General features: G+C 46.9%; 2 protein-coding genes, 1 long non-coding RNA gene and 2 other non-coding genes across 8 annotated transcripts; 1 reads left to right on the forward strand and 4 right to left on the reverse strand.

Moving 5' to 3' along the window:
* Window positions 1-568: 568 nt before the first annotated feature.
* Window positions 569-5889, reverse strand: SUMF2 (sulfatase modifying factor 2). Of its 3 annotated transcripts, none has more exons than XM_037374908.1 (9): window positions 5747-5889; window positions 4774-4930; window positions 3938-4052; window positions 3299-3343; window positions 2940-3090; window positions 2354-2409; window positions 1851-1935; window positions 1156-1321; window positions 569-785 (listed from the first exon to the last, which is right to left on the reverse strand). In XM_037374908.1, the coding sequence occupies exons 1-9, from the start codon at window positions 5829-5831 to the stop codon at window positions 680-682; spliced, it is 966 nt and encodes a 321-aa protein (XP_037230805.1). In that variant the 5' UTR covers window positions 5832-5889; the 3' UTR covers window positions 569-679. The 3 variants fall into 3 exon arrangements, with proteins under 3 accessions (XP_037230805.1, XP_037230798.1, XP_037230814.1); XM_037374901.1 differs by lacking the exon at window positions 5747-5889 and adding an exon at window positions 5574-5691; XM_037374917.1 differs by lacking the exons at window positions 3938-4052; window positions 5747-5889 and adding an exon at window positions 5574-5691 and having other exon boundaries at window positions 3299-3401.
* Window positions 5890-6848: 959 nt separating this feature from the next.
* LOC119142219 (T-complex protein 1 subunit zeta) lies at window positions 6849-14565 on the reverse strand. The gene is made up of 14 exons (XM_037374941.1): window positions 14380-14565; window positions 14060-14123; window positions 12373-12507; window positions 11594-11767; window positions 11333-11436; window positions 10522-10632; window positions 9840-9999; window positions 9504-9586; window positions 8996-9092; window positions 8444-8591; window positions 7990-8123; window positions 7776-7878; window positions 7388-7460; window positions 6849-7209 (listed from the first exon to the last, which is right to left on the reverse strand). Exons 1-14 carry the CDS (start codon window positions 14511-14513, stop codon window positions 7137-7139), a joined length of 1593 nt encoding a protein of 530 aa, XP_037230838.1. The 5' UTR covers window positions 14514-14565; the 3' UTR covers window positions 6849-7136.
* Window positions 10775-10908, reverse strand: LOC119142572. The gene has a single exon (XR_005102331.1). It is a non-coding gene; the product is annotated as a small nucleolar RNA SNORA15 (small nucleolar RNA).
* On the reverse strand, window positions 11891-12022 carry LOC119142574. Its single transcript, XR_005102333.1, has one exon. It is a non-coding gene; the product is annotated as a small nucleolar RNA SNORA22 (small nucleolar RNA).
* A 208-nt stretch (window positions 14566-14773) lies between the features above and the next one.
* Window positions 14774-23834, forward strand: LOC119142243. 2 transcript variants are annotated; one of them, XR_005102198.1, is made up of 3 exons: window positions 14774-14927; window positions 18174-18722; window positions 23602-23834. It is a non-coding gene; the product is annotated as an uncharacterized LOC119142243 (long non-coding RNA). The 2 variants fall into 2 exon arrangements; XR_005102199.1 differs by lacking the exon at window positions 23602-23834 and adding an exon at window positions 19795-20590.
* Window positions 23835-23856: the final 22 nt, after the last annotated feature.

A 23856-nucleotide genomic window follows, 5' to 3' on the forward strand; every position in this document is an offset into this window, starting at 1 on the left:
AGCAGTGCCCAGAGCAAAGTCCTCACCCACCCCTTTGCTTGGGGCTGCTGCTCCAGCCAGGTTTTGGTGGCAGAGCTCATGCCCAGCTGGTTTGTAGGGCCTTTGTGCTGGTTGCAACACCTGGGAGAGGCGGGTCACTGTTAGTGTCACCTATGCACTTGGAAAAGAGCACACACATCATTTTGCCACTGCTCAAGGGTCGGTAAAGGGGCCTTGTTTCACTTCTGGGAAGGCTCAGCAGGTGGTACAAAGCTGGGACTTCCCGAGGAGATGGGGACCGATGTACAAGTCCCCCTTATAGGGACGTGCCCCCATCATTTCCCCCCGGGCAGCTGCCCCTCATGGCAGCCCCATGCTGGCACTCATGGCGGGGCTGCGGGTGTTTGCTGGCTTTGGCTGGGGTCAGAGCAGCTCTGGCCCGGTGCCACACTCACCCCTCTGCTTATTTAAAATGGACACAAAAGGAGAGCTGTAGTATCTACCGCATCAAAAGGACATTAAAGACACCCCACCCTGCCTGCCATTCCCAATCGCTGCTCCTGCCCACATGCCCTAGCACGGAAAGGAGTTTTAGCTGAAAGTATTTTAATTTAAAAAACTGTCTGGCTTTAATGACAGTGACTGCTGGGGGTTCATCTCCACAGGAGAAAATGCCTTCAGGTCCTCTCATGTGAGCTGCTCACAGCTCGGGTTTGGTCCGGCTTTTTTCGGCTGTGGCAGGCGGGATGTCGACAGCGCAGCGGAAGCTGAGGTTGTCGGATGCCGAGTCTGGCGTGTTCCCCATTCTCACAGGGGAGGGGGGAAAAAAAAAAAAAAAAAAGACCCAAAATTAGCGATCCTTCCTAGTTAACGCTGACATCCTTTAATGTAACCCTCTATAACAGACAAGAAATGCCTTCCACTTCCCTTGAATACCTTCAAGAAAAGCATTTAATTCTAAATACTTGGTGGAAAATATACGATTTGAGAAGCAATTTGGAACGTATTTGTAGCAGGAAGATTTTTAGCAGTACCTGTAGTATGTTTTCCAAACTGCTTCTCAGAAAAATAGAGTAGGAACGAACCAATGTCTTTTAATTTTAAAACCCCCTTCCAAATAAACCCAAGGCAGAAGAAAACACTGCGAAACAGCGCCTGGGCATTGCCCAGACCTACCTGGTTGTAACACAAGCTTTATGATTTGCAGACCCGTCTGCAGTGTCAATCCACGAGGCACCTCTCAGGACCTGCATGTTCTGAGCGCGCTGCCTTGATGACAGCCCCGGAGTCAGGTACTCCGATGCGGTCCACTCCCAGGTGTTGCCCAGCAGGTCGTAGAGCCCTGAGACACACATGGGTTTGCATCAGGATTGAAAGAGCACATTTACAAGGGCTGCAAAAGCACTTTGGTGTGTGGGAGGGGGCGCAACGCTCAAAGCACTGCTGCAAGAGCATGGTTTAATGGTGAGACTGGGAACCAGAAGCTCTTCACTGTATTTCCAACTGAGCCCGGTTTACAAGTGGACCTTTTAACACACCTCATCGTTTCCCACCTGCGTGAGGGCATGGCATCCACTGCCCTCAAAACAATATGCTCGGGACTGTCGGGTAAATCACACTGAAGTGCAAGATAACCGACTTCTGATTCAGAGCAGGGGGTGGTTTGGTGCATCGAAGCGCACCAGGTGCACGTCAGGCAACTTCAGTAACAACCACCAATGCTTTTGCTGGGCTCAGTTATCGTATCGAGATGCTGACGTGATCCCACATCATATCTGAAACGCTGCCACAGCTGCAGGATTTTATAATTAGTGTTAATTTAGGAATGCGATGCCATCTCCCAAACCAGGGTGGGGATGCCTGCTCCGTACCATAGCTGTTCTGAGGAGGGAACGCTGCCACTGGCGAGACACCGTGATAACCGTCTTCAGCTGTGTCAACCCTTGGGAAATTGCCCTGTGAGAAGAAAGATGACTCCGAGCAAAGGGTCACCATGGCGATGACACGAAGTCCTGCTCTTCACAGGACTGTGTTACACCCAAATAATGGAAATAACTCTCCACTGCAAATTAACTATGCAGCCCTTCTGGCCGAGGGAGGAGATCAACCATCTACAGTTCTTCCCAAACTCCCTTTCCAAACAAATTTACATGTGAATTTTTGGTTACGTATGAATTCTTGGAAGCACTGAAATCCTGGTTTCCGTGGGAAGCTGGGCTGAGGCTGCTCCCTCTAAGGGTGCAGAATTTTGGTACCCTGCGTTGCTTCCCACGACCACGGCCGCCTGCTTGGGCAGCCAGGCACACTCTGTGGTCAAGTTAAACAGCGCTCTCAGAAGAGCTCAGTGTAAATGGGATGACTTTTAGGATCTTACCTGCCACAGATTTGTACGGTTTGCCTGAAACTTGTTTCCCCAGGGATACATCCTTTCTGCCAAGGAGAAAAAAACACTCGTTACCCCCATGTCACTCCAGCCTCTGCACTTGTGTATTTTTAACCAGGCTTTTATGACTGTCCTTTTCTGCTCAGCTCGGGACACAGAGAGGGTTCTATGAATGAGGCTTGTCGGTCTAATCCCTACGGACACTGCCAAGGAGGAGAGGAGAGAAGGGAATTGGCAACAGCTTCCCTTCACAAACCATCGGTCAGGCCAGGGAGTCCTGCAGTGATCCCATCAGCTGCTTTATGCCACCATCAATGTGTGGGTCACTCCTTGCCCCAAACCCAAGAAATGATGTTTTTAGCTGGCAGAAATGCTTTGCTTAGGAGGACACATTAAGACCACAGATAAGCCACTCCTTCCTAAATTATGATTATTAATACAACTCCCAGGCCAAAAAAGTGGTTCAGCCCCCCAGATTAACCTCTGAAAACAGCGCTGGATGAAAGTTTGGATCTGGTAGAACTAACGTTACTCAATGCCTTGGTTTGGAAAAAAGGTCAGAGCTTGTGGTACATACGCTCCAGTCCTCCCCTGGCAGCAAACTCCCACTCCTCCTCCGCCAGGAGCCTCTTCCCTTTCCAGGCGCAGAACGCCCGTGCGTCATTCCAGCTGACGTGCAGCACGGGGTAATCCAGCCTGTCCTTTATGGTGGAGCCAGGGCCTGCGGGCTGGAAAGAATTGCATCAAACAGACTGTAATTGATTTTATAAACTTTTCAATTAAAAAGGGAATAAAGGATAGAACCGACCAAGGCAGGGAATGTACAGCGATCAGGGATGCTATTTTTTTCCCCATTTTTGGTTGATCAGGCTCAGCACACACTAATGTGCATGCTGCCAGCATGGAGAGGACTCGCCACATCGGGTTTTTACTCACCTGTCGCCAAAAAGCCTTCTCAATGGGCAGCCACCAAGGGGCAGACTGGGAAAGAAACGACACCAGATTAAAGCCAAACTGGTGACACCCCTCCAACACCATCCTACAGCAAGCGTGGGTAAAAAAGAGCGCTTGTTAGTCTGGAAATGTTAAACACTGCCGTTTCAGCTGGGTTATCATGGGCATTTTGATAGTGCTTTCCAACAGAGTAGAGGCGTCTGCTTTTAAAAGTGAAAACAGATCAAGAAGCCCATGCTCTTTAGTTTTTCTATTTTAAGGTTTGATTAATAAAGTACTTTGAAATGTACTTTGCTCTCTCCCTGCTCACTGGAGCATCTCGTGAGTCCAGCCTAGCAGTGTTTGGAGAAGATGTAAGCAGAGGAGCACCATAAATCAACCCAGGCTCAACCCTGCTGTTAGTTTCAAAAGCAAAACAACCCAAGACTAAAGAAAACTCACTGAGAATGGCCAGGCTCTGCGCTGAGAGGTAGCTGTTACTCAGTGGAAAGCAATACCAGCAAGGGTCTCCCCTCCTACTTTTTTTTCTTTAATTAAAACAGAGAGGTCAAACAGGGATGTGATCAGAAATACCATTGCATCATCATCACTGAAACTCATCCCCGTGGGATTTAGATTTACCTCCAGTTTTCGGGTGACTTTTTTTTTCAGCTCTTCAGACACGAAATCCTCAAAGACAAAACTCCAGCCAAACGCTTCGGCTTCTGTTTTGTATTTCTTTTCTCTAACAAACTCCCTGGCATAAATATAACATGCTCAGGCATCTTCAAGAGTCACACCACCAAATATAGCAGTCTGCACACACACCAAGTTCAGAGCAAGGCAAAACATACAAAACCTAAAAAAACACCCCATGTGGGAGAGTCCCGTCTCCTCCCAGCACAGCTCCAGTCGTAGGTTTAACAGATAAAACTGTCTGATTTGCATCTGTTCACAGATCTAATGTTTTTACGTTACCTATGCAGGTAAACTCACCCTGCGCTCTCATCTACCGTGAAATGTGACAATTGCACAGATCAAAAATCCCTTCAAAGCCACTAAAGCCTATGGCTGCCGTTAGTTACACATCCCCAAAACGCAAAAAAATGCCATGTACCAAATAATCTCACCCTGCTTCTGTCCCATTTGTTTCCCCATTGCCTAAGCTGCAGGGGGGAAAGGAGAAAAGGACAGGGGAAAAGGAGAAAAAGGGGAGGGGGGAAAGGAGGAAAAAAAAAAGGAGGAAAAAAAAAAAAAGATAAAAAGGGAAAAATTTGCAAGCTATGCTGGTAAATTGCTTCAGCTTGCACCCACAGAGATGATTTATTACTGACAAGCTTTTTTTTTGTTTTAATGAAAGGGCTGGGAGCACCCAAGCCTTGGCTTTCGGGCCACGGGAGCCAGCCCAAGACCCAGCACCCACACTCTGGTGCTCCCCGAGCCCCTGCGAGGCAGCAGTGCCAAACCTCCGCGCTTACCTGAAATCTCTGTTGGTGACAGGGTATTTGTCAACAGCAAATGGCTTCACCGTCACCTCCCTGACGGGCCCCTCTTCATTCCTCTTCTCTGGGGAGCCAGATCCCATCTGAAAGGTCCCACCTGGCAGCCGCACCATGCTGTCATCCTCCCCAGGTGCTGAAAGGTAAGAAAACTGTGAGGCCTTTCACTGTTGGGTCCGTGTTTTTGTTGGATAACAAGGTTTATAACATCCTGTCACATTTTCAGTGTCTCCCTTGGGAAAAGCAGGGCTCCAGCCAGGCGAGGCAGCACGGCAGGCCTGCCAGCTGACGGTTTGCTGCAGCTCCAGAGGGGCCCCATGCGGGGAGGAGAAATGGGGATCCTGTGGGAGGGCTAGTGGGTGCTGCCCCATGGGGGCCTCACCCACAGGGGTCTTCACCCATGTAGGTCCATCCACGGGCCCTTCACCCATGCAGGCCTCACCCACGGGGACCTTCACCCATGTAGGCCTCACCCACGAGGGCCTACTCACCCATGTAGGCCCATCCATGGGGACCTTCACCCATGTAGGCCCATCCACGGGGCCCCTCACCTAGGGGGGCCTTCACCCAGGGGGGCCCATCACCCACAGGGCCCCTCACCCACGTAGGCACATCCACGGGGCCTTCACCCACGGGGCCCCTCACCCACGTAGGCACATCCACGGGGCCTTCACCCACGGGGCCCCTCACCCATGTAGGCCCATCCACGGGGGCCTCACCCACGGGCCCTTCACCCATGTAGGCCCATCCACGGGGCCCTACACCCATGTAGGCCTCACCCACGGGGGCCTTCACCCATGTAGGCCCATGCACAGAGGCCTCGCCCACGGGGCCTTCACCCACAGGGGCCTCACCCACCTCACCCACGGGCCCTTCACCCATGTAGGCCCACCCACGGGGCCTTCACCCACAGGGCCCTCACCCACGGGGCCCTCCCCCCCGCAGGCCTCACCCGCTGGGGCCTCCCCCCCGCGGCCCCCCCGCAGCGGTCCGCAGCAGGCCAGCAGCGCCAGCCCCACTACCGCCGCGGCCGCCATGCCAGGGCATGCAGCGCCGCCGGCCTCAGACGGGCCGCTCCCCGCCGGAAGGCGCCGCCCCGACCCGGAAGCAGCTGCGGACGGGCGGAAGCGCTTCCTGCTGGGAGCACCTCGCGTGGGCACGGAGGGGCAGCGCCGCTCGCGGGGGTTCAGGGCTAATTAATTAGAGACTTTCGCAGTCCGTGCCGAGGCGGGGGCCTGGGAAGCCCTTGGCACCCAGGCAGCCCGCGGGGCATTTCCCGGAAACTCCCAGAGGCGCGGGCAGCAGGCGGCACTGCGTTAAGCCTCGCGCTTATCTCAGTGTTCTAACGGGTCCCAGAGCCCCGGCAGGCACACCCAGGAGCCCCCGTTTGCTCCCCTTAACGGGGGCCCAGGTTTGCTCCCTCCCTTACACAGCGGCCCCCTCAGCCCCCCTGGGCTGTAAACGACTCTTTCCCCCTTGGTGTAAAATTACTCAACGCAGACTGGTTGGTCAGCCGTGGCTCCGTGGGGAACAGGGCAGGTGCAAAGCTAAACCAGGACAGGTGAAGGCTGGGTAAGTGCCCACTGCAGGGGCAACCAAGCCCCCAGCGACCTGAGGCAAGGTCTCACAGCTGAAGGGCTCTCTTTTAAGAAAATAATAAAAAGGTTATTTTGTAGCCACTTAGCCAGCCACCTGTGACCAGGGAAGGAGACTCTTGCCTGCTGAAACCCAAATCACATTAAATCAGGTTAAAAGGGCGAGAGGGAACCAGCTCCCCTGCCACAAGCCCCACCACCACTCCACACGGGCTTGACCCACAGCCACAGCTCTGCCTAGATCGGCTGCATTGTGAGTTGTCCCCAAGTTACAAGTCCACAGCAGCATCATTAAAAATGTGCCAGTTACAAGGATGACAACATGCAACAGCTGAAACCACTCTGCAGTAGGTAAACTCACCCAGCTTAATTCGTAAGCAGCTACAACACTACAAATGGATTGCAGAACCTTCAAAACCTTGGCCCAAGGGAGGTAAAGTTTTAAGTAACGGACACATGTAAAGCACAGAACATAACAGTTTATTGGGTAAAAAGGAAAGCAACTTCAGTTGTATGCTCCAGTGAAATCAAAAATAAATAACTGATTTTTAGAGCCAAATATGTGAATGAATTGCTAGTATTTTGAGTGACCACATTTACCAAAAAGGGGCTGCTCGTTACAGCAAAGTAACCTCCATCACTGGGAGAATCCATTCCAGCTAAGGAAAGCACCTTGGGGTGGATTCCCTGAAGACATCTCACAGGGCACTGCCAGAGCCGACCACCAACGACAATAGCTGATCCACCTCAGCCTTTAAGAGAGGACATTCCAGCTCGCATGATTTCATCCACCAGAAGAATGTTGCTAGCGATCACTGTGCTAGAAATATTAAGTAAGTGGTGTTAGAACAGCAGTTTTGACATAGTTCAGACTCAGCTTCATTTCTGCCTCTCTAGACAGCTTCCTCTACACGGGACCCCTCCATTCCACAATATTCTATCCATTTCAACGATCAGACACCCACCACTTTTTAAAGTGAAAATACCGGAATATTTACCATGAATGAAGCAGTTGCTTCTTGACATTGTAATTATCCCAGATTCCAGCTGCTGCAGCTACCATTGGCTCACCTACCAAAGAAAGTTAAACAGACTTTAAATAACCAGTCCACATAAAAGTAACACTTTCCACTCTCCGATATCTGATATTACTGCTGCATCTAACACACCACTACCGTGGCCTTTATCTTCACAAAAACTTAAAACATTTAAGTACTAGAGCATGCCACAACAGCCCAACAGGACACCTGCCAAGGCATTCTGCACTGCTCTTTATTAAAAGACGACATATAGCTTTCAGCACGCACAACAACTTTATTCTCCATTGAGCCGAACCATGACAAGTTTCTTACAAAGCGCCATGCCATTAATTTAGAAAGTTCTTACCAGTGTTCAGATCAACCCCAGTGAGCTGCCCTGATTCGGCATGTTCCGTCTGAACCTTCACTAGTGTTTCCTGGGGATCGTAACCGGAGTTCTGAGCAAGAACCTTTGACAGAACAGACATAATTTCATGTTGTTAGTTAAAAGAGACCTCCAGCAGGAAAAGCAATGGGCCTCCGCAGGCTTTAAAGCCACTTTACTCAGGAGGTCATTATACCTTTGGAATGATGAGCAGCGCATCAGCAAAAGCTTGAACTCCAAGCTGGGCTCTTCCTTTTACGTTAGGTTTATGCTTAACAAGAGCATTAGCTACTGCCACCTCTAGTGCACCTGCTCCTGGAACCACGCATCCTGCAAGGGAAAATTCGATACTGAGACTTCACAATAAGCACCTATTTCAATTTAAACAGTTAATTTTTAGTGTAGTTTGGTCTCTTCCCTCATCCTCAGAAAGACAGCTTGTATCTGATCACCTAACTGCTCAACACAGTTGCCAACTGCTTGTAAAATACAAGGTGTAGGAAGAGTAACTAAAAGCACTTCACACTGAAATGCACCTAGCTCAGTGCCAGACTGCATTGGATACCAAGGGAGCCAATACAAAATTCACACGTTTTGAGACTAGTTTCAACAGAAGATCCTTGATGTTACTAAACAAAGGTGGGACTTACCATCCTCAATAGCGTTTTTAACGGCACGCAGACCATCTCTTACTGCATCCTTGATCTGCGTGAGCGTATGCTTGTTTGGTCCCCTGATCAACAGGGTAACAGAGCGGGGGTTGTCACATTTCTCAATGAAGGTGTATTTCTCTTCGCCCTATAAAAAACAAAGTTATGAATTTACATCATACCTTTCCTTAGTCAACATATACACGTAATTAAAAATTAAAAATTGAACAGCCAGTTTCAGATTCAGTTCTGCACTAACAGCATTTCAAGAAGCTACGAGAAGCAACATAACTTTCTTTCCATTTTCTCAATTTTACAGATATTAAAAAGCATGATATGGAAATAATGGGCAAATACACTATGACAAGAGCAATATCCAGGTAGGTGTTCACACAGAAGGGGACAATGGGATGTGAGATGCCACCAGCCTTTATTCACGCTCCAGTATAGCTCTTGAAATACTTAAGAAACCCACAGGCACATCAAAGGAAAAGCTGGCATCAAGCGAGGCATGTTTAACCTGCCTTCAGCCGAAAGCCGAGTTGTACTTACCAGTGTATACTCATAGACAAGGCCTGCATGTCCCAGGCAGTCAGGAGTGAGATCTTCCACAGAGTTCATGGCAGTACCGCCACAGGCAAGGGTTAATCTGAGAGAGAACATGTACAGCTCAGCACTTGCTTTGCATTAAGTAACATCTGAAGTCACTAACACCACAACAGTGTCTCAGCGTGCAGAAGGCCATACTTGCTGGCTTGGAACAGTTTGTTTCTGTTCATGAAAGAGCTCTGCACAAAAATGAAACTTGCAAGAATAGGTCTCCTCTAAGGTGACTGCATGCGAAGCATATACATAGTTCAAATTCCTACATCACCCAGTGTGCTCAACTGACATTGCTACAGTTTGTACAAACTACCTTAAGTTACACCAGTGAGAGCTGGAGAGATTGAAGTGGACTTTCCAGTGCAAGTCCTTAAAGGTGGACTCAAGCCAGACTTGACTCATGGCTTGACTTTGGAAGAACAAGTTATCTTACCCTCTTCTCTCCCCAGTAACTGACCTTTCCATGTTCCTCCTTTTAGCTCTTCGCAAAGCAACTATTCCTTCTTTCGCAAGTGCATCCAAGGAAAACGGATCAATTCCCTAGAAACAAATAAAGTGACCATCAGGGTAAAAAAAAAGCTAAGACCACCTTCTCTCTGTACTAGTAAGTTCTTCCTCAGGGCTCAAAGAAGATCTCAAGTAAGAACTGTAGGCAGATGTATTTTGAAATATATGCATAAGTTTAGCTACTTCTGTCTAAAGAACTGCACAAAGCGAGTCGAACTCCAGGTGGCTTGCCAGGAAAGCCAGCATCTCAAATAATTTTTCTAGTTAGTTATACCCTTCACCTCACCTTTTGGTTGATCACAATAAATCCTTTATCTGAATCGCTACACACTCTTCTTTTCAAGTCTATGATTTTGTTCACTCTGTCTTCAATGAACTTTCTTTCTGCTTTCACTAGCTTCTCTCTCTCTTCAGCGCTTTTGTAGAAGAATCCAGAGCTCACCTCTCTGAAGGAGAAACAAAATACAAAAAGTTATCCTCTTTGCTGTAGAAATAAACTTAAGCATAAGCATCAAGCCTTTCAGCAACATTCTGAAGAAAACAAAACAGTCGTTGTCCCCCACCCCAGCCAAATCAGCATGCAACATATAGTTGATCCTGCTCCCTAGTTCACAGATTTTCCATTGCAAGAAACAAGGCATGCACTGGAAACTGAGCGAGCTCTTAGGTACAGTTATGTGTTCACTCTAGAATATAAAACTATGTCCAAGAAAGGACTTCCAGCCTTTCTTCAACAAGACAAAACAAAAGCCACTGCGATCCTCGGCCCCTCAGAAAGATTTTCTCAGCCACCAGCTTCCATTTTCCAAAAAAACAGGAGCATCACCGCTTCTATTCCACCTTCTACACTACCTGCCTTGCTCTAGAAGACTGTGCAATCCTTGGAGCTCTTATTTAAGCTCACCTTAAATAAAAGTCTTTTAAGATGGGAGCATTCTCTGCTCCTCACTTTGTTGCTGTGTACTTACGTTTTCTCATATTCTAGAGATACATTGCAAGTAAGAACATAAGCATCTTCCACTCTTTTCTTCATGTCTGGATGACGAGCACCATGATCCAAAACCAGCCCCCTGATCAGCCTGAAAGAACAAAAAACGTTTGGTGTGTCAACATCCACAAACAGAAGATAATGCGTTTCATGGAAGTCCAGACTAGTCAGAGAACCAACAGTGCAACCAATCCAACACAAACTGCCTGTGCACTTGGGAGCAAAAAACCATTATGTATCCCACTTCCAAGGGCATGCCCATTCTCATATAGAAAGCACACCAACCAGTGTGAAAAAGGAATTTATTCTGGCATAGTGTCTGACTGCATTAGCTACTGAGGAAAGCTAGCGCAGAATTCATCCATGCCACAGAGCTAAATATAAAGCCTATGGAATATCCAACTACATGACTACAATCCAGTTTCCATTTATCACATCCTGTTTTTCACTTGTAGGGAACAGAGACACAAGCCTAAAGCATAATCAAACCACAGACACTATTATTAAGAAAAACAGTATTTATTGAACATTGTTATGTAAAGTCTAAGTCAGCATTGCTCTGCTACTCAAAAATCTCTTCTCAAAGAATTCAGTTCAATGACTGCGAAACTTCTGCTTTCTAGACAATTTATGGCTGAAAACTGTATTTCTGACTTTCTTTCACCCCTTCCCTAACAAATTTTCCAGTGGTAGCTTTAGGACACCCAAGTTCTAAAAATAAAACAAAACTCCACGGACTACTCAAACGTCAGGAACCATTAAATTGAAGCTCAAGGATACTCATTACTTACGTTGTGTCAGTTTCTGATTTGTGCTTCATCTCCATAATCTCTACCATGTGGAGGTCAATAGGCTCATCTGGTTTTCTGACTGTCAGAACAGAATCTACTACAGCCTAGAATAGAGGAGGGGGAAAAAAAGGCCCCAATTGACCATTAGTCTTCCAAAGTGCAAGTTCCTATCTTTCTGTTTACCCTTCACTCAAGTAACAATTGCAGCACTTTGAAACCTGGACCTCTTCACACAGAGGCAGAACAGACACACACACTGACCTCTGTTAGGATGTCAGCAAGCTCGGCGTGAACTTTAGTACGGAGGGATGTTCTGGCAACATCTATAAGGGTCTCCCTGTCCATTTCCTTGGTTATTTTGACCTGCTCCAAAACTTCGAGTGCTTTTTCCTTTGCAATCTCAAATCCTTCTGCTACTATTCTAGGGTGCAAACCCTAATGCAAGGAAAGAAGGGAAATCATTAGACAAAACAGTACTTTTTTCACAAGCAGAACTTCTGGTTTCAACATTTTGTGTAACATCAAAACATAGGAAATATGCATCCTACGGAGACAAGAAAATGTACTGTCCTTCTGAATACATATAAAAGGAATGCACATCCTTCCAATGCAGAGGAAAAGCACAGATTATTCTAGCACAGAACTGAAACCAAGGGAACTACAAAGCACACTTGGGTGTTCACTGTGCAACAGGAATGCCTATTCTGCAATTTACAATATCCAAAATACCTACTACCATGGAGGATCTCCTTGTTAACATGCAAGTAAAAGAAGCATTTCGCCTCACACAAAACAGACAGAAGTTAACAGGAGGTATCAGACAAAACCCTACTAATAGCTACCGTATCCACAACAAGTGGTTTTAATTTTGAACAAGTCTTTAAATCCTCTTCTCCAGCTTTTCCCCATTTTACAAGTTTTGTGATGTATTCATTTTAAGCAAAAATTTATGATCATTTTCATGTTTGACTTTTGAGTATTAAGCATTAAACAAAACAAGCTGAATGGTCTCAGATGAAGCTTTTAACTTGTTCACATACCTCAGAAATATAGAGGTCTGCCTGCTTTAGGAGTTCTCCAATGATCAAGACATTTGAAGTGGTACCATCTCCAGTGATGTCATCTTGTGCTGTTGCTACTTTTGCTATCAAGGAGGCTGTGGGGTGTTGTATTTGCTAAACAAAAATAAGCTGAGCAGTAAGTCTTACTGTACCGGTACAGGAAGCAAGCAATCTGAAATCTGCTAAACAAAGTATTTAAGAACCAGTGATGTTTTCATGATTCAGGTCAATTCAGCAGCTTTCAACAAATAACACCAATTAACTCCAACAATCACTTCCACAGAAAGTTGAATTAACTAATCCATGTAACACCATTTCCCCCCTCCAATTATGCATCTATATAGAAGAAAGTTAAGCACTAACACCCAAACTAGTCCTCAACTCATGAACTTGACAGAGCTCTTTTCTCCTTTAGGCAAAGGACGCAGCATCACAACAAGACTGCTGCTGGTACTGAAACTTACGTGTTTAGCACTAATTTAAGAATCTCTGCATTATCAGTGCTATCAGACCCCTAACTGGTTCACTATTCCTTTGGCAATTTATTTTACTCATTCTTACAAAACTAAAGAACATTCAATTAGTCTGTTCCTTGCCAGTTCCTCTGCTAAGCAGTACACGTGGTGTTTTAGCTATAAGCATCATGCCTGCCTCGCTGAACTTCACAACCACCACACGGGGCTTACTTACAGAAGTCAGCCTTTTAATATAAAGAACACATGCATCACTTAGCATCTCCAACAGCTGATTGAAGAGTATTTCAACACAGGCTGAAGCCTCTGAACCTACAGAGCAGTATTCGCATTTGAAAAGGTCAATCCTTAGTAAATGCACTAGAGGGAGATAAAATCCGATGGAACCATTTATACTGTCGTTCAGCTTTTTATCATTATTTCCTTTGAAGTACTATGTCTAGTGTGAAAGAACAGATTTAATGATTTTTTTTTCCTGTCTGCCCAGATCACTGTGTATATTAACTTCAATACCTTATGCTGAATTACAACACCTAGTGGAGTGTAGTAACTCCACATGTGCCAACAGGCCATGTCCAGCCAGGGGCTGGGGACACACTTCAGTCAGACAGCCCTAGGATCCAGGGCCCACGGTGGGCCCAGCCGTGCTACCGACCCCCAGCACAAGACCCCATGGTGGCAAGCGTTGGGACGGTACCACCCCCCTCGTGTAATGGTCACCCCTACAGTGGGGATACTGGGATACAACCCCAGACTTGGTGGGAAGGCGGTGTGAGCATCACTCAGATTTAAACACTTCCCAAGCCATGCACCCATGGGGAACTCTGCTCTTAGGCCTGCTCCAGTACAACGCAAATATGGAGGTATGCTTTCTGTAAGCAAAACGGAAAGCGACAGAAGCACCAATATCACTGTTTCAACAGCCCACGTTTCCTTGTAATTTGCTAAATTAGCACACGAACTTCAGTCACCATCTACGAGCTGCACTCCTCTACCTCCCTCTCTCAAGGGGCATTGTGCTCTCAACGCACTGTGGCAAATACCCCAGAAACACAGGGTGGGGGCAGCAGGGGACGTGGCTGTCCCTCAGCCTCAGGCACTCCAAGGCCATGCCAGCAGACTCCTGCCCCCCTAACCCCCCCCCCCGCGGCCCCCCAAGGCGCCCACCCCCGCCAGGGCACGAACCAGCTCACCATTTCCTGCAGCAGCACGTTGCCATCTTTGGTCAGCTTGATGTCCCCCGCCCCCGACACCAGCCTGCGGGCGACACCAGGCGGGTGAGCAGGCCCCCGGGCCCCGCCACGTGTGGCCGGCCCTAGGCCCGCACCGCTCCCTCCCCACCCAGCCAGCCCCACCCGGCCGGGCGGCCTCCGCCTTTGTTCCCAGCCGCATGGCGGCCCCCCGGAGCGCCCCCCCCGCCTCGCGCGTCTCCTCAGGCCGTAACGGCCGCCCGCGCACTGAAGCGCCTGCCCCACCCCCCGACCCCGAGGGGAGGCGCGGGGGGTTCCCTCACATCTTCATGGTGCCCTTGGGGCCCAGGTTGGTCCGCAGCACGTCCTGCAGCCCGCGGGCCGCGCTGATGTTCACCGCCAGCGCGGCCTGGGCACGGGCTACCTCCGCCTTGGGGTTGAGCGCCTTCACCGCCATTGCCGCCGCACCGCTCCGCGCTGGGCCAGGCCGCGCCGCGCCGGGCGGGACGAGCCGGGGGGCGGGGCCTACTACCCCTCTCCACCCGCCCCTTCTAGAACACTCGGCGGTGCGCGCACGCCTATTGACCCGCTGGCGCGTCGCTCGCCTTCCCATTGGCTGCGGCGCCTGTCGCTCCGGCGGCCCGCTCCCGCCCCGCGGCGGGGGCACCGTTGGGGCGCAGCGATTGGATGGCGCTGGCGCCTGTGGGGGCGGGCGGTGGGCAGCGGGAGCGCGCCCGCCTGAGGGGAGGCGGCTGCCGGAGGGGCCGGGCGGTACGTGAGTGAACGAGGCCTTTGAACGGGCAGGGTCGCTCGGTCCTTAATCCCACCCACTCGATGTGACAGACACCCCCCCCGGCAGGTTCGCAGAACGGTGAGAATAAATAATTAAACCCGATGATTTAACATTAGATCGATAGAATTAATAGTTAAGCAGACCGGATTAATAATCATAGGGTTTCATGGTAAAAATTCAGAGGTGAGGTTAAGCAGAAGTCGGTTTTAATGCAGAAGCTGCTCCATGGGCTGGCAGGGCCTGCACAGCCACCACAGTGCAGCCCTGCATGCCCAGGGCCTGCCTGGGCCCGAACCCTTCAAAAGGCTTCCAGAGCACTGGGACAATCTCTCCCGAGGCCACACGGAGGGTTCCCGTGAGGAAGAAACCCAGAACTATCCTTGGAAGTTAAAGACAACCTTGATGGGTGCTGGAAGTCTTTGGGCTATGTGGCCCAGGCCTTCAGGCTACGAAACGTTTGCATCTTGGTGGCTTTGGGCTCTGAAATGGAGGAATTTCCCTTTAGAGAAGCCTGAGAAGATTGTTTCTGCCATGGTTCCTTACACACACTGCTGGCACACTGCACCAAGTTTGGCTCCCACATTGCCCCATCTGGGCTTGTACCCCCAAACACCCATCTGCTACATCTGAGCAACTGGCAATACTGGGCATGAGACAACCCTCTTGTTACTTAAAGAGTTTCCAAAGGAGGGTGCCTGCCCCCAGAATAATAACGGCCTGTGGCTGCAGAGGTGTGCCTGGGAGATCCAGGCCAAGTGGTATTTGGTGTTCCTGCAGCCCGTTTGGTACAAAGAAGAAAGACAGCATTCGCCAGTGCTAATCCACCAGGCATGAAAATGGCGCAGGGTAAACCTTTCCCACTCCATCCCACTTTTTCCAGGAGGGAGCTCTGGATGCAGCCCTGCCTTCGGCAACCCACCGTAGTAGTAGTAGTAGTGCTGAGCAGCAAGTCTAAGCCTGCTGTTGGGTACAATTTTGTTGCACAGGCGTTTTTGGAGGAGCTTGGGTGAAACACTGAGTGTCAAGTGTCAGGGCAGACTCAGCCTTGCCAGTTTTGGCTGTAGGCAGTGGCACCTGCTGGGAATCTGCTTTGGGTGAGGATCTCAGGTTTCTGGGCAAAACGCCATGCTGTGCAGGAGGACTCCCATGCATGGTCCGTTAGTCTGACTTGGTCTGGAGGGGTCAGCTGCTAATATACATGGGCTTATGGTTTTGAAATGTTTTAGATGGAGTTGGTGTTTGAACATAACACCAGTTTGGAGCCCTTTTGTTTAACTGAGCAGTGCATATGTCTTGCGAAGTACTGTAATGCTGCCTCTTTAGTACAGTGGTTGGGCTTTCTGTTCTGGTACTGTAATCATTAGAAATAAACATTAAACATTGCAGAATGCAGGAAATTACAGTTGGCATTTCATAGTTGACTCTGGAACTCTGTTAATGTTTAGTCTTCACTGTTGTTGGGATGCTACCGGCCTGCTGAAACCCTAACAAAACAAACCACACCAACCCAGCCCCGAAAGGCCGCAGTGCTAACATTTGAAGTGCCTAGATGCAATGGCCGGTTCAAACACCTGAATCCCCAGCTCTCTCCTGGATTCTGTAGCCCCCAGGTCACACAAAAATAGTTTGCTGTTCTTGCTTCTCTGGTTTGTAATTTTTTTGCCTTGGTCCTCTCTCGGTGCTGTTCACAGTAGAGGGCAGCCTTGTCAAACCCGTAAGCATACCAGCAGGCACGTTGCATTTTATGTTTTCCTTGTTGCTGTTCTGCGACTCCCGTGGAAAGGCAGGAATTACCCATCCTGAACACCTGCGATGCATGGGGCTAGCTGCTGACGCTGATTCAGGTTTGTGAGAGGAATTATTACTGTAGGAAAACAAAGCAGTTGTTCTGGGAAGATGTAGTTTGAATTTTGGATGGGGTTGAGGGGGAGGACGACACAGAAAGCCATTTTCAAAGATACTCTAGCCCTTCATGTAGGTGGTCTCTTGTTTTTTGTACAAATGGAGAAGTTTTGTTGTCATGTACAAGACTTTAGTGCTGTGCTTATATCAATAGTCATGTATCCATGTGAGCTGTGCTTTTCACTCCTGAACATCCTCTTTAAGCTTCCAGGCAGACCTCTCTTGTTTCTTTGCTGGAACACATGTCTGAGGATAGTTATTTTATGGTACAGTAACATTTCTTATTAGCATTTTCACATTAAATCCCCATTTTGCCACATTTTTCAGATATCAGGACAAGCTTTTCTTCATTTTTCAGTCTTAGCTGTAGTTGCTGAACTGTTCTGCATATTTGTTTTTAATGCATAGTAAAACTACAGGGCCAGATGCTTACTAGGCCAAAGTTGTCCTTTGAAATCAGTAGATTTACAACAAATTACACCAGATTAGAATAAAAATATTTACCTAAATTAAAACCAATTTATCCATTAAACTAAGCCAAATAAAGGGAGTAAGTATCCTTCATGAAATATTCAGCAGCAATTCTCTTAGTAAAATCATGCACTGCTTATCTTGGCAAAAAAACTCTGAGATTCTCAGTAAAAGCAGTTGTCTTTCATCTTTATCAAGATCTGTTTTCATTTAACCTTATTCACAGAAATTATTTCTAAATCTGTTTTAAAAACATACTGCCCTGCCATGATAAAACCAACAAACAGTGAACCACATCAGCAGTTTTGCAGCAAAAGGGCTTGGTACTATCTTTTCCTGACGTAAGAAGTTACTGATAGATGCTCATGTTGACAAATGGTCATGTACTGAGAACTTCTGAAAAAACTTCAAGGCATGCACGGGAGGAGAGGCACACAAGGCTATTGATTTTAATTAATGCATGTGATTTTGAGGGGTAATACTGCCAGAATGGCAAAACCAATCATGCATGGAATGTGACTGGTGCAGCCAGTGGTGCAGAACAGTCTTTCAAGACAGGCAGCAGTTTAAGACTCCTATCACAAGCAAATGAAAGATGCTAACCCAGCTAAATCAGCCTTTCTTGACCTTGAACCAAACAACAGGCTTCACAGTTCAGGTTGGCAGTCTCCTAACCAGTGTCCACAGTAATATCTGAGGGAAGCTCTTCTGTGGGATGCCAAAACGTGAGCAAGACAAGTTCTGCAATTTTCATGTTGCTTTTGACAACATTGCATTTGGGGAAACAAAACAGAGCCTTATCATAAGCAGAAGTTTAAATTTTGCCTTCAGAGCTTTTGATGAATTTTGATTTGATTTTTGGTGTAACATCGCACGCACCGATGCACTAAGTTTAAGGCAAAATGCAATATTGCAATCTTAACTCACAAAAACTTTTCATCTCATCCACAGTGAAAGAAAACAGCATCCCTGCCTCGCCTCTGATTTCACCAGGAGAAACTCCTGCTTGCTGCTTGTCAGAGCCCCCTGGGCGGCTCTTGGCCCTCGCCCTCCTGTGCCGGCGCTCTGTGTGAAGTGAGGCAAGTTTGCCGGGACCCGTCCTGCGCTCCATGCCCGTGGCACAGGCTGGCTGCCGGGCGAGCAGGAGCCCCCCGGCCTGGTGCGGGCCCGCTCCCTGCCAAGCCGTGCCTACTCGAGCTGGGAGCGCCCCAAGCTGGGCCAGCGGCTCCTCCCCCGACGCAGCAAGGTTACACCTCTCTTCCCTACGCCTGTCAGTGAACAGCTGGACTTCTCTGGTTACATGTGTGCAACCATTTAAAAAAAAACATCCAGGCTGGCTTACTCAGCAGATTATAAAAGAGTGATTTCCAAAATGCGGCTTTCTTCCAGATCAGCCCATGCCGTTGTATTTATGTGACTGAAGGTCTCAGCTGATCCCTTCTTTTCTTGTGCAGCCAAGAGGTTTGCAGCAGCAGCAACAGCCACGGCCAGTGCAATACTGTAAGTCACCGGGAATGTTTTTTTCTCTCAGTTTGGAAGGGGTTGGCGTTTGGCGTATCAGATCCATAACACTGTATTTTTCTAGCCTAGGAAATGCAGAGTATCTTCTGCTGGGGCTGTGAGTGTGTGCTGCCCTGCAAGATGCAGCAGCAGTGTGGTGCCTGTTTTATAACAGCAGCATGAATGAATGATGCAATCATGTGTGGGGGGGGATCATCATTTTGTCAGGACAGGCAAGAGGGGATTGGAGAGCTGGGAGGTGTATGTCAACATCCATCCTGCTACCCCTTTTCAACTACTTTTTAAGAGGCGCTTAAATAAATTCACTGTTAGGCACTGCTGTTCAGATATTCATGTATAAATGCAAACAATTCATCTCTTGATTTGAATACAGGTTTGTGTTACTACCTTTAAAAACTGAACAGAAAACCAGGAAGTGTGAAGCAAACTTAGTGAGTTGGACTGAATCTTTCTGTTCTCACATTGAAAACCACAGAAACTCACAATTATAGATGGATGGGTTGAACTTGCAGGGATATAAACAGTCACAATTTGCTTAAATATAACTAATCTGCTTAAATGTATCCTCTTTCCTCTAAAGCTTTCAAAACACAGTAATACTGAGAATTAAGCCTCAGCACAGAAAAGCTGTATCACTATATTACTCCCATTTTACAGACACAGGACTAGAAACAATGAGGATTAAGTGGTTTGTTTAATACCATGGAAACGTTCCTGTGAACATTCTTATCTTCTCCTGTAGTGGGAACCGGTCCTGAGAAAAGTTTCAAGAACTATTTTCTCCAAATCCCTTACTCCAAGCAGCAATGCAACAGAAATAGCTTGATGTTGTTGCATTTCTGTTAAGCTCACTGCATGTTCAATATTATTCTGCTGCAGGAATGTATCTCAGTGAAGTGGTCACTCTCACCTTGTTAAACAGAGAAGTGAATAAAAATCAAAACACCAGAAACTGTTTGCAAACTAGGATATTCCCAAGTAATCTGTTTAAAAAAGATATTTTAGGTAATATTCCATTAAGATTCACTTAATCTTAATTTTCTCACTTCAGTGAATGCGAACATAATGTGAAGTAGCAGCGTGGCAGCACTTCTGAAAGCTGAAATACGATAACAAGTGAAGTCTAGTCACAATGAGGATTTTGAGATCATGTCAAGATCTCATCAAAATATACCAGCCTCAGAACACCTGGAGTTCTGAGTACCATCTCCTTGTTCCTTTTGCATTATATGTAGCAGATACTGCGGATGTTTCAGTTTTTCACAGTGCAGCAAGTGCCCTTCTTTGAAGGGTCAGCAAACAAAAAAGATTTCAGTTGTTTTCCTTTGACATGTGGTCTTACATAATTCCTGTGCTTGCTTCTGTGACTCTACCCTCTGTGTTAACAAATGGGGCTATTTCTTGTGGAAATGCCATTTCCCCCCCAAATGTCCTAATGAAGTACTTCATAGTTTGGAAGCAAGGAGATCTCATGGGAATTCCACTTGTCATTTCATTTTTCTCCATCTTTATCTCAAGTTTCACCCTAATTCTCTCCCTCTGTCAGTCTTTTCTTAGATTTTCTCTAGTCATGTCTTTGCCCATTGTTTCTTCTCTTCCCCATTTTCTTCTTTTCAGCTTTCCACCACAATATTTTATTATCAGACATGTTGAAACGTTTGTTGCTTGGACTTTTCCAGCATGCAAATGAGAGGAATAGATTACCTATCTATAGGAATAGATTACCTACCTGAAACTCAATGGCAGAAAAGTCAAAAGATTTTCTACTCATGTTTTTCCTATGGAGACAGAACTCACTATTTGTGGAAATGTCTTCTTTCTTACCATCTCATTAAAACATTGATACATTTAAGCAATCAGATGCCCTGTATTTCAGGGTAATTAATCTCTGCCAACTGTAGAGGCCTATACCACTATGGAATAAAAAATTGCTGCTCCCTCACTACAGCTGTTAAGAGATTTGTCCATAGAAAGGTTTTACACAGCTTCAGACTTTTTTGTCATGTTTCCAAGTGACGCCTACATGTGGACAAGCTGCTGTGCCTGTCCTGATTTGCTATGCACGCTTACCTGGAGGTGGATTCCAGGCAGCTTCCTCATGGATGCCATGCTAGGATGGCCCAGCGAAAACTTTGAAAACAAGGGAAGGAGCAGAACCTCTCCTGCTTTTATTTTCCCACACTCCTGTTGCCCACTGCTCAGTCAGTAATAGCCTTGCCTTATGTTCTCATTTACGCTTAGGGCTGGGAAAAAAACACTTCACAAATTACTAAAATTGGCACGTTACCATTTGGAATGGCATTTGCCAGCCTCTGGAGCTGATGCTGACCCTTGGAACTCTGCCAACAAGGGCAGAAAAACCTTATTTTACTCCAAGTGAACCAACTTTAACTCCTGAAATTCACTTTTCCCACCAGCAAGACTCCTTGCAATAGCTGAAGCTTCCTTCATAGGTTCTCCTCTTTGCTTCTGTATGAGTTTTCCTACTTTACAATTCTTCACAAGTTCTCCAACATGTGTGGTGACACATTAGCCAAAACCAGATCTGGTTTCCAAGACTCGGTGCCCAGCTATAGCAGAAAGTGGAAAGATTTTAGCAGATCACAGGCCAAGGGAGATCAGGAACTACTGATGGTTTCTGCATTTCATAACACAGTTCTTCCCTTCCAGCTTGTCATTTTTAGGCACTATAAACCATGTCTTGAAACTCTTTTGGAAGAGTTACTGCATGGAACAAAGAGAGGACTGGGTTAATGCCAAGCATGGCTCCACAACTGGTATCCATAATTCTTCCTCTAATTTGTCTTATTTGTCCATCAAAGTGCAAAGTCCACCACAGGGGTGGTATCATCACTGTTAGAGGCATTCAGAAGGGAAAGGAATATAGGAAATATGGATACCTGAGAGAAGGAAAAGTTAATGTCTCTTCCTTCCTGCTCCCAACGTGCATTTCTAGCAATAACATTTTCCTCAGAGATTAAAATTTTGAAGACATGTATCCAAAAACACATTTCAGGTTCTCACCAAGAAGTCACATCACAGCGTGGTGTCCCCACACAGTGACATTGCGTCATAATGTGGTAATGTTGCAGTGCAGACTCAGGGTAGCATGAGGCAATGTGATGGCTTTGCATAATAAGGAATCAGTGTTGGAACAATGTGACGCAAATGTCACACCACAGTGATGCAACAAGTTTGCCCAGTAGAGCAAATCTTTAAAATTGGCACCAAACCCATGGCTGAATTTTTGGTGGGCTTTCTAGATCTTCCAGGAGGCTGGAAAAAATTAATGCTCTGCCAGTTAAAAAATGTTAGTGGATGTGGGTTTTTTTAATTCCACTGCACAAATACATCTAGCAATGGCTATCAAGGGCTGCCCTAAAGTCAAAGCCCTCCTGCTCAGAAAAATCAAAATCTTCCACTGAAAATACAAACATAGTGTTGTGAAGCCAATGTCAAGTCAAGGCTAACGCAAAGTAAACTTGGAATTCACGTGTCACCTGTCTACCCACTGCCAAGTCTTAGCTCAGAACCAGTCTCTCTCAGAGGTTTTTATGTCTGTGGCCACTGAAGAGAGAGAGGTTTCTCTTACGTGCTGTGCTGATGGCATGCAACTGTATTGTTTACATGTACAGTGCAGTCTTTACAGAAAAATATAAAAACCACGTGCTGACTGCAGCAAATAATTCTTTGGTGGTGTTTCTAAGTCTAGTCCAGAATTTTACAATATGTCTGTGCATGGAACAGCTCTGATGCACCAAGAGCAGAGACTTGTCAAAGTATGGTTCAGCCCCTGTTTCTGCCCTTCCCAGAGCTGGAGTTTGTAAAAGCCCTTTTCTGGAATTTTTCCTCTTTACTGCACACCCACTCACTGTGCTTTCCAGCACACGGGGGAGGCTGAGTCCAGGCTCTGTCCTACCTTCCCACACAAACCAAACACATAGGAGGGAAGCATGGGCTGGGGGATACCTGCTTGCCCATTCTCGCTCACACCTGTGACGCAGATGAGCACTGAGGAAGCTACTGTGTCATTTTCTCGACCTTGTGCAAAAGCCATGAACCCACTTTGGCTACTATAGTAGTGTGTTCATGCAAAAAAGCTCAAGAATAACTAGAACAACCGACTCAAACAGTACTGTTTCATGGCTGCCTTGGGTTAGAATTGCCTTTCATGTGACTTGCTTGCTCTGTTTCTTGCTATTTCATATCTACCTGTTTGTTAAACAGAGATTATCTCTTACAAATATGGCTCTTAGCTGTTCACAAAAGGTTTCACCACTTAGGTTTGGTGGCTTCATTTATACAAACTTTTACCTTTCAATGAAGGACTGGAGTATTCTCATTTATTAGCAGAAAAAAAGATGACTATGTGTGCTATGCATTTTTTTCAGTGATTATGGCATTTTTTCATAAAAACTTCTTAATCTCAGTATTCACCATATGGTTACTAGTCATGGGAATAAAACCGAAGGTTCCTGTTCCTGCTTTGACCATGAACTATGGGCACACAGCAGGCACCCCAGGAAACAGCATGGGTGCTTACTGCATGTGGTCCCTGATGGCTCCTGTCTGGCAGTGAGCTACGTCAGTGCTGATCAGCTCCGGTACTGTTCCACAGCGAGGTACATAACCATCACCTTCTCCATCGTCACTGGATATATTGGGGGGGTGCACAGTTTGTCCAAAAAGAGAAAAAAATACATGTTTTGGGGGAACTTGCGTGTGGAAGACAATCAAAATCCACGATATATAGGAGGAAAATAAATGAGCTTAGTGAGAGGAAAACAAAAGATAAAGGTATATAACATAATGAAGGTATATAACATGCTGTTTGATGATATTTTTTCCCCTATCCCAGAAAAAGACAGAATCTGCTACCCAGATCAATTACACAAGACGTGTCCGGAGAGATGTCTAAAGAGATTAGAGACAACCAAACAAAAACTTTTCTAAAGATCTGGGAAGTGGGATAGATAGAAAGTCTGTCTAAGTGTACAGATTGACAAATAGTAAAGTCCACACTGAATTCCCTTATGAAAGGGTGAAGCAGAAGATGAGTAGGGTAAATACTTGATTAACACCTCGTGCTTCTGATCTACAGGAGAAGTGCTCA

The sequence above is a fragment of the Falco rusticolus genome, chromosome 1, assembly GCF_015220075.1.
Source record: "Falco rusticolus isolate bFalRus1 chromosome 1, bFalRus1.pri, whole genome shotgun sequence".
NCBI lineage: Eukaryota > Metazoa > Chordata > Aves > Falconiformes > Falconidae > Falco > Falco rusticolus.